Source organism: Coenobita brevimanus, chromosome 94, assembly GCF_032717465.1.
Source record: "Coenobita brevimanus isolate Jiangsu-jjx chromosome 94, ASM3271746v2, whole genome shotgun sequence".
NCBI classification, from domain to species: domain Eukaryota; kingdom Metazoa; phylum Arthropoda; class Malacostraca; order Decapoda; family Coenobitidae; genus Coenobita; species Coenobita brevimanus.
Window position 1 is genome coordinate 901,215 of NC_137047.1, and position 10,327 is coordinate 911,541.

The window sequence follows — 10,327 nt, forward strand, 5'->3', positions numbered from 1 at the left end:
GAAATTAAAAGCCCAGAAGAAACACGGAAATATTAAGAGGAGAGGTAGGACAGAAGAGAACTGTAAAGAGAGAAAGATGGGAGACAAAAAAGCCCTTTTTAGTCGCCTTTTACAACAAGCATGGATGCTGGGGAAGTATTTTTCCCCTGGCCAGTGGGGTGGCAGCTCTTGGTTGTGCCCACACTAGCGAGGTGTCCCGCATGAGAGACCCTGCCAGGACCACTGGGGCACGTAAGCTCCCCCACCACGACAAGGTGGCTGCCGCAGGGGAGTTCCGGTAGAAGACTATCAGAATCGAACGAATAACAAAAACATTACATAAACACAGCTTCACTTCTGAAATTATATTATGCTTATGTAATGCTACACTCTTCATGTCTTTCAGGACATATTCCTCTCTAACCAAAGCCAGAATTTTTTCCTGTCCAGCTGTAATTACCGTTCCCGGATGTCAAACACCAACAGGACAGTAGTGAGCAGGGGAAACACAATCAAAAAGATTAACGTATGGTCCGTTTCACGCCGTGTTTGTCTTCTTTTCTCCTGTTCCAATCTATTACGGAGACATATTAGTCGCTTGACTCGGGTTACAAGGTTGAACCGATGTACCGCCTCACAGCACTCTGCAATATCATTGTATCCCAGCCACTGGGCCAACTTGGGGAAAAGTAAGGCCATTTGCCGTTTGAAAGAATTTTCTTTTAATTCCTCGAGTTCCAGCCTTGTTTTCTCAGTCAGTTTTGTTAAATACAGATCGCAAACTGCAAACGCAAGGGCAGTTAACAACCCACCAAGAACACAGTATTGCATAAGTGTTAAACGAACCATTTTAACTCGCCTGAAACTTCGCTTACACTCTCTTGTTGTCTTGGGAAGAATGAGCCTCAGTGAAACAGCCTAAACTTTTATAGGTTCTGTTGCTGTTTTCTATTTTGAGCCCGGTGTTCAGTAAAATTTCGTTTTCTACTGACGGTATTTAGTTTACTAGAGCCCGGGGCTTTGTGGGAATGAATCATTCTCATAAAACGTTTTACTGTAATGGAACTTCAGTTAATTTTAGTTGCGCTTGAGAAATAGAAACAAATCACTGATAAGACTGCTGGATTAGCAGGTATATGTAGTTAGTGCAGAAAATAATAGTGCAATGGCTCCCCCCCACAAAAAAATAATAATAATAAAATAAAATAATGGTGGGAATTACCATTTTTAACGACCATCAAGGATCTCGCTCTTGTTGGCAGAAAAGCTAGGTAAACCCGTCACACGTCAAGAACAAAAGAGCTTTCAACACAAGAAATGGATCAGCCATGATATACATTAGAGAACTCATTCCATAGGGTCTCTAATGTGCACCACATATACATACCAGTAATTCATAATATCATGACGTCACCGATCATACGCAAAAAATTCGTGTTTTTTTTTTTTTTCCTCTGGAAGAATAGAGATAAACATTTTCCCGTTCACATATTAAAATTCAATAATGGATTTTATGAAAAACATACTTCACGTGTGGAAACGGAGAGTAAGCGACGTGCACTAGTAAACACAGGGATCCCGGTGGGGTGTATTCAGAGTGAACATACAGAATAATCATGCCTCGATTAGCAGGCTTGCTCAGGTCAGTTTCAGACATGACCAAACAAACGTCAAATCTCCCAGAAGCATACATCAAACGAGCAATGGAACAGGTAAACTATTTATATTATAAAAATTGACAGTGTGTAGCGACAGTAGTTCACTTTCTCAAACCTTCAGTCTGAAATGTTTGTTCAGAGTGAGAATTTTTTTTTTTTTTTTGTTAGCCAGAACAGTAATTATGAACTGAAAAAGCAGGACAAAATATAGGAAAGCTCCCAGTCACAGATGGAGAAAAGTTTCTGGCAAGGTTTTAGTTTCATCATGTACGGTAGTGTAATTCTTTTATGACAACCACATTGTGTGGACCAACAAATGATGCTTTCACAGTTAGGTTAAGATTTGACTTAGCTTTCATTAACCCCTATGACTTTTAGATGTTTCCCCTGAGATGAATGAAATTGACCTGGTAATGAGAAATGCAGATAAGTCTCGGAGACCTTAGTAGCAACAGAACAGAACATTAATGAAGATAACATATAAAGAGGCTTAATGTACATTGTGCATTTTGCTGGGACTTAATATCCATTCTCATATTTACCCCTTCTTGATGATTACATCATTCACCAGAAGTTGTTTAGGAAAATCAGTGTAGTGTAGCTTAAAGGACATAAACATGTCAAACTTAAATCAGTTTTGACACAATCATTGAATGTACAGATTTTTTCTTTAAATATACGGGTATAATCCAAATAGGTAAGAATCATGTGCAAATCGATCTAAACCTAATTTGTTTTATGTTACACATTAGTCTGAAATTGTTACATTTGTATAGCCAGACCATGAATGTTATTTTATTCCTACTACCGTACCACCAGATGATTTTACACTGTTAAGGAAATAATTTTTTTATCGGGAGGGGTTAAATGTATCCCTCATCAAACCATTCAGTGCAAAAGGACTCCCCCAACTTGAGCACGATCATTTGTGTTAACAGGAAAAAAAAAAATAGAAAAAACTTCATGATGTGCTAGTAACGAGGTAAAAAATAACAAAATAAATGGCACTGCCCTCCATTTTACCCATGTTGAGATATAAGGACCTGAGGCTAGGCTATTTAAAGTCCAGTGCATTTGAAGGTAGATGACCAACTTACTCCTCTTAAAGACAGTGTTATTTCTAGGTCGGATGGCGACCTCCAAAAGCCATCCAGTTCCGGCAGGTAGAGGTTAAGAGAAAGAATTTCCGGTTCACCACAAACAGACCTTGGACACAGGAATTCAAGAGGCAGAACCAGCCAGGAACACGGAGAGCCAAGGTCTTTGTAGAGCCTGTTGCTGAATGGACATTTTTCAAGTAAGTGCCAGTGGAATGTCTTGGAGGGAAGAGGAGTTGAGGTGAAGAGGAGTTGAGGTTGGGCTAAAACTGTTGTACCTCTTCAGTTTACACGTTTTCCAAAATTCAGATGGAGCTTGAGTGATTGAGTGTCACTAACTGTAGATGTAGATTGGAAAGGCCTAGTGATAGTGAAGAGGAACTGTCTACCTAAGTCTGTTCTGCATTTCCCTCTTCTTATGACCCCCAGTCTTTTAAATGCATTGTGTCCAAACATGATGGTAGGTGGTGGTGACTATCATCCACACACTTGATTTACTGTTGCCTACTTCTTCCATCACCTTTATCGTTCTTCTTCTGTGGCTGCCATCCTCTCTTCCTATTTCTCCCATCTTTCCTGTCACTTTTTATTACTATTCTTTCCTTTTCAGGTGGCTTTACATTGAGTGACAAGCCTAATGGTTTCCTGTAAGCCAGGAAACCATTTACAGCACTGGGTAGTAACCATGTAACCAATCATAAAATATTCCCTATGTGTCGACAAGTGGATTGGCATAGAATTAATGTCCCTCCCCTTAAAACAACTAACTCAAAGACAAACAACCACCTCTTACGGGATTATGGTGTCTGTCTATAGGTAGAGTGCCCAAACATCTCAAAATGAACAGATCTTGAATTTAGCTGTCTTTTGTTGAGTTTTCGTTGAAAGAGCAACATGCAGGTGTACAAGCCTTTGGTTCATTTTTCATTTCATTAAAATATATATATATATATATATATATATATATATATATATATATCTATATGAGACTGTCTAATCCTTACATTAAAGGTCTGAGAAGCTGCCCTTTCCTCTCCTCCATCCTTCTTTCCTTTCATCCTCTTCTGTCTTTCTTTCCTTCATTCTTTCCTCATCCTTCTGTCTATGGGTAACTTTGCACAGCCTCTTCTGTCTTTCTTTCCTTCATTTTTTCCTCTTCGTTCTGCCTGTAGGTGACTCTACATTGAGTGACAAGCCAAATGGTTTCCTGTACAGCAGGAAACCATTTGCTATGTTGGGTGGTAACCATATAACCAAATTTTGGTGCCTGGTGGTTTAGTGGGTAATTATAGCACTGCAATTGGATTGAGCCAGTGAAAGTTTATATCCAGGGAGTGGTTGGGGTTTATTGCTCACATAATGCCACTCGGGGATGAGTGAGGCTGGTCACTCTCATCTTAAATGACAGGACCAACATGCCTAGCCCCAGGCTCCTACGGTTCTCATGGGGCAATGTAGTATTGGATGATAGAAGGATGGACTAATCCTTACATTTCTGAAAAGTCCCTAGATCTGAATCAGATCATGTAGTGGTTGCAAAAATGATAAAATATCATCTATTGAAAAGGTTTAAAGTATGTCGTCCATATCAAGGTGTACTGTATTCAATTTATTGGTGTATTGTAATACATTATATTGATTGTATGCTGGGCATGCTGTAGTAACTTTTCTCACATATGTATATTTTCTATGTTTCTGTATTCTACCTCACCCATCTTTATGGAGAGATTAGTCATGACGATGATGATAAACTTTCTTTTGCAGAGGTGACCGTGTGGAGGTGCTGGTGGGTCCAGATAAAGGGAAGCAGGGGCTGGTGAACTATGTGGTGCAGGAGAGGAACTGGATTATGGTGGAGGGACTTAACTGCCACTACCGCATCATTGGCAAGAAGAAGTCAGTACTCTGGTGTTCATTCTTGTGCATTTAGGAGGTTCTGTAGCACCCCTTCCTTACCAGTTTGTAGTTGCATACGATACATTAATACAGAACTGATTATACTGTCTTTTATTACCTTTAAGCAGAGTATGTCAGTGTGTATAGACATTCCTAACAGACGGTACAGAAGATTTTTGAGGTGTAAAGTGTGAAATAAAGCCGTAAGGCAGAGTTGTTAGAAAACCTCTGAGAGCATAGATGTACAAGGCAGAGGGATTGAGTGGGTGCTGGCCTCTGCCAGACTTATAAATTATCTTTTTCAGGGTAAAGCCGATTTTTCAGAGCAGATCCTTCTGATGTTATGCAGATACCTTTAAGAGGGTTTATGATTAACACTATTAGAATTCTCACATTACACTATTAAGAAGGTACAGTGTTCACCTTAATTTGTTGGGTAAATTGATTTAATTGTTTTTTGGTTGTTCTGATACATATTCATTATTCACTGTCAGGTTTCATATGAATATAAGTCCGAGCATTAAATTTTAAGCATATAAATTTCTTATACATTGTGTTCCTTATTTACGTCTGTATTTACACACTGCACATCTAGTAGAAATAAATTGGATATCAGGGCAACCTCAAGCATTTTCAGGCATTGCCCCCCACACCCCCACACCCTGCAGTGGTCTTTCATTTCTTCCTAAATTCATGTATTTACAATTGATTCGTACGTAGTTGACTTCAGGTGTTAGTAAATTTTGTTGTATGGACGTTTCAAGTCTTAAACCAACTAACCAACTCTTCGACTCAGTGAAATTTTAAGTTGGGAGCAACGATATTGTAAGGCCATTTTTATGTTGCAGTAATTACCCTGGAATGATGGTGAAGAGTGAGGCTCCACTCCTTGTGACGGATCAAGTGGCTCTGGTTGACCCAGCTGACAACAAGCCTGTTAAGGTCAGTGATATAGCTACTTGGGGAGTTGAGTCAGTGGATCTGTTGTCTGAAACAATGTATGTTCAGTCCCAGTCTGTGGCAGGTAGTAGCCTCATTATGTTGCCAGTACATCATCATCTGGACCTCCTTTCACACCCTAGGGAAGGGTGAGGTGTAGCAATGTCCAGACAGCCAGTATATTCATGACTATAATTGTTCAGTCTTTCAATTTAGCCTATTATAATCATGATAATATCATTGTGGTGTTTTACTGTGCCCTGTCTAGAAAATCTTAAAGAACTAACATATTCCTTGTGTTACTGTCAGTAGGGATATATCAAGTGATGAATTTTGTTGTCTGGTCAGGTACTATAGTGCATTTGAACATGATGACGATCTCTAACTTTTTACAGTTCAGATGGTGGCATTTGTAGTCAGACTAAAGGTTGATTTGACTAGTAACCAGTGAGACTCATTATTGCCTCATAACTAAGGCTCGTCAATATTCATATGACCACGACTAAGTATTCAGGTTATGAGAGTGGTCCAGTTCTGTTGGGTAAAAACTGACACGCTACAGCTGTGTTGGATGGTTGTGATTCCCGTTCGTATAATATGATTTACTGTATGCACCAGTTTTCTTTTAAATTGTTCTACTCATCAAGGGAAATATGAGTCATATCAAAATCCACTGGGGTATTTACTTAGAGATGAAATGATAATAATGAACAAGTTGATTGCACTTTCATTGTCTTAACCACACAGTGATCACAGCAGTGGCTCTGGAAGTTTATATCTTCATTTTTATGATCACTGCCATTTTTATTTAAACCCAGCTATATCGTGTCAGAGATGTGAGTAGGTTTATAATTTTTTTTTTTTTTTTAAATGCATCTTGTTGGGTTAAATTATGACCGAATGGGTGAATCGTGCTATTATACTTGGCCAAAATGGATTACAGTGGTGGGTATGATGTTTTTATGATTCTACAGAAGGAATGGTAGTGCAATATTGTACCCAGATTCCCACATTGAATATTATAGTACATGTTTATGCATATGTATAACTTGTTTTGCTATTCAGTATACCATATAACCACTGTTTAGTACAGCTGTATTTAGTAGAACTCCTCACTGTTATAGTTTTACCATAAAAGTGCTGGATTGAAATGGCAGGTCAGTAGTTCACTTAAAACAGTCATGGGATTAACACTTGCCATTGACATTATTGCATTGCTAATGGTAGGCTAGGTGGTGTCATCCATTATCCACTTACTTGATGTAGTGCTACCTGCTTCTTTCTTCACCTTTATCATTCTGTACCTGTATCTACCTTCCTTTCTTTCTATTTATCCCTCTCCTTCTTGTCATATTTTATTAACCTTCTTTCCACTTCAGGTGGCTCTTGACTGAGTGACAAGTCTGATAGTTTCCTGTAACTCAGGAAACCATTTACAATGCCAGGTGATAAACCATTTGCAGTGCCAGGTGATAACCATATAACCAGATCACTTAGTGAACTGGAGCCTGTTATGGTGCTCCTGTTAACTTGATGGAGAGACACAAATGCAGCATCCACCCAGAAACCAAATCATACTTTTCCCTATGCCTTACCACTGCAAGGTACTGTTAACCACAAGGGAACATCGGGTTCACTGCACAGGATGATCCTGCAGGGGTGGTTGCTTGCTTGTGGTTGATGGGTCTGCTTGGCCAGACACTGGGATTGATCATCAACAACTTGTGTCTCTGTGATGTTTTTCTTCATCATCATCATCATCATGAAACTTTTACAAGAAATTAACACTGCCACCAGGCTAAGAAGAATTAGGTAGCACATATTTTTGTAGTTCTTTATGAAATAGCCTAGGTGAATGAGGTGTTAGGAGGAAGAGTTTGGACTCATGTCATTCTTGAATGATTGTACAGCCCATTTCAATGGGTATGCTGTTGACAATCTTCCAGCATTCATACATTATCTTCACATGTTTTGTATTCTGCCTCAGCCCATCCTGAAGTGAAGAAATAATGATGATGATAATCGATTGGTTATGATAGGGACTTATGTGGTGATGATACTGTTTCAGGCTGAATGGCGGTACACAGAGGAGGGTGAGAGAGTGCGGGTTTCACTGCGCACGGGACGCATCATACCTTTGCCCAAGCTGGCAGAAGAAACACCAGACTACAAAACTAAGGACACCTATGTAGAGCAGGAAAAGGACACTAAAGCAGATGACCTAACAAAGTAAAATTATTTTGAGTTGCTCTCCTTTTATCATAGTATGGCACATATGTTCTAATCTGGTGAAAATCCCAAACTCACTTCAACTTATTTGATGGCTGAGCGTAATTAGATTGGAGTGTAGATTTGACTAGTAACTAAGAAGATATTCCTACATCATAACAAAGGCTTACTGAACTTCATGCAACTGTCACATAGTATACAAGTGGTAGGAAGGAGTAAGTTCCAGACTTAAAAACTAAAGCCACCTGCAGTATATGAAGCAGGAACAAGGACACTAAGGCAGATGGCTTAATACAGTAAAATTCTTAGTTGCTGTTCTCTTTTAGATTTAAAGTCATAGTCCAAGTGAGTTAAACCCTTGAGTTCAGTGTTATACAGAATCCTGTATTCCCTCCTACCTTCGTACAGTTTTATTCAGCATCAGAGGGAGAGGTATCAGAGGTAATGGGATTATTGGTGACTGATCCTAATCCCATCACTGCAGATGGTTTCTCCAGAGCTGAATACAGTGACCCAGTGGTACCAAGAATAAAATAAATGAGATTTCAGTGGACTCAAGGGAATAAGTGCACAGTGGTCCAGTAAGCTCAGTGAAAATATCTTTTTAACTCCTTCAGTCATGTGATGTCTCTCTTTCTACGAACCATTGATATTTGGAATCAGTCAGCTTTCTGATATTTCGAAAAGCCTTCCATACAGAGGTGAGGGAAGTAGCACTGAAAAGATTCTGTCTTAAAATAGTTTGTGTTTCACTGTCAACAAATGAATGACATATGATGCAGGACATCGGACACCACATACCTATACCACTTCTTTTTTAAGATTACATTTTCATTATTTTATAAAAAAATTATAAAACCTCAGTGTCAGAATTTGTTAAGAGCCGTCATCATTATTGTTTGAACTGTAAGATTATAGTATTATTTTATTGTACAGTAGGTGCTGGAGAGGGACACCTTCAGGTAGGAGCACTTATATGACCAGACCTTTGAGCTACCTTGTTGTTCTGTACAAACATTTCTCAGTCCCCTCCCTAACCCAGACAAAAGAATGGTGGATTGCGGATGAAGGGCAGCTTTCAGCTGATTGCAAGTTGAAGCTGCCCTCTCCTGAAGCCCACCATTCCCATTACAGAGGATAGGGAAGAAGCTGTGGAATATTTTTATAACCAGGCAGCACATATACTCTGTCTCACACTAAAATGTTTTTCATCTACTTCCAGGATTACATTCCAACCATCACTGAAAACATTTGAGATGGATATTGCAGAGAAGATGGGCATTAAAGAAGATAGAGTTCCGACCAAGACCTACTGGTATTGAAATGGATAATTTTGTTGTATATACTGCACAGATAATGTAAATACAGCTATTATTTCCATGTTGGATGTCCTAATCCTTGAAGCATTCGTATGTTTGTTCTAAAGATGAATTGTAACGTCAGTTCAGATGATGCTAAATACTAAAATGGTAGAAACTGTGAGTGCAGTTTTACCAAAGACACATATGCTTAGTTGCCTAACAGCACAGAACTCAGGGTGGTATTTTTTGTGGCTTTGGAGACTTCATAACAACCTCTTCCTTGGCAGTGCATTCTGTACATTGGACACAGTATCCTTGTGTATATTAGTGATGCAAATTATGCTAAGACTGAAATAACAGAAACAGCATACAAGCAAATTTAAACTTCAGTATCCTTGTGTAAATTACCAATGCAAATTATATTGAGATTAAAGATACTGAAACAGACAAATGTTTAAATATAATATGCATAATAAACTGTTTAGGAGGAGGTGCTACAGAGCCTATTGTGCTACTTAGAATGGAGCAGCCATTTGGAAACAGCCATTCCTTACATGCAGTTGTTCAAATCCAAGACATGACTGACTGTCTGGGTATTTTTCTTTCATGTAAAACACATCTAGTAATGTATGGAGGTTTTCTACAAGTTATATATTATGAACTATCTTCAGGCTCCCCTGCACCCCAAAGAAGGTAATATGGGGGTGTCTGTCTGTTACATTGGTGTTGGTAACTCCAGTGAGAGGTAACTAAATTGTTAAGCGATTGTGTCACATCTTTAGGTGGGAAAAAAGATCAGGATGATGATGATGGGAATGCAAGTGAATGTATGAGAAACTGAGGTATGGAGCATCTGGAAACAAAAATATTGGAGGATACATATGAATGGATAAATTATGTATGAATGACAAGATTTATATATACTGTCTATATATATTTATAGTTTGCCATCAGTGATATCTACTTATTGCTTTTCTTTCCGTTACAGGTGGCTTTACATTAAGTGACAAGCCAAATGGTTTCCTGTAAGCCAAGAAACCATTTACAACGCTTGGTGGTAACCATATGACCAAACCATACGTGCTTCCTACATGTCAAGTGGGTTGGTGGAGGGTTAGTGCCCCTCCCTGTAAAACAAATAACTCAAAAGTCAAATGGCCACCCCATACGGGATTATGGCGTCTGGCAATAGATAGATAGATAGATCAGTGATATGATCTTTATAATT

The 10,327-nt window shown here is 38.9% G+C and overlaps 1 protein-coding gene across 1 annotated transcript; it reads left to right on the plus strand.

The window, feature by feature from the left end:
* The first annotated feature begins 1,557 nt into the window (after positions 1-1,557).
* mRpL24 (mitochondrial ribosomal protein L24) lies at positions 1,558-9,176 on the plus strand. Its single transcript, XM_080282577.1, has 6 exons — positions 1,558-1,691; positions 2,762-2,934; positions 4,499-4,630; positions 5,479-5,572; positions 7,638-7,798; positions 9,021-9,176. The coding sequence occupies exons 1-6, from the start codon at positions 1,596-1,598 to the stop codon at positions 9,118-9,120; spliced, it is 756 nt and encodes a 251-aa protein (XP_080138703.1). The 5' UTR covers positions 1,558-1,595; the 3' UTR covers positions 9,121-9,176.
* Positions 9,177-10,327: the final 1,151 nt, after the last annotated feature.

Bases quoted from the DNA above. Each gene is read 5' to 3' on its own strand.
- mRpL24 (XM_080282577.1), top strand. From the start codon at position 1,596: ATGCCTCGATTAGCAGGCTTGCTCAGGTCAGTTTCAGACATGACCAAA. The intron at 2,935-4,498 runs GTAAGTGCCAGT...TTTCTTTTGCAG, and splicing joins GCTGAATGGACATTTTTCAA to AGGTGACCGTGTGGAGGTGC. The intron at 4,631-5,478 runs GTCAGTACTCTG...TTTATGTTGCAG, and splicing joins CGCATCATTGGCAAGAAGAA to TAATTACCCTGGAATGATGG.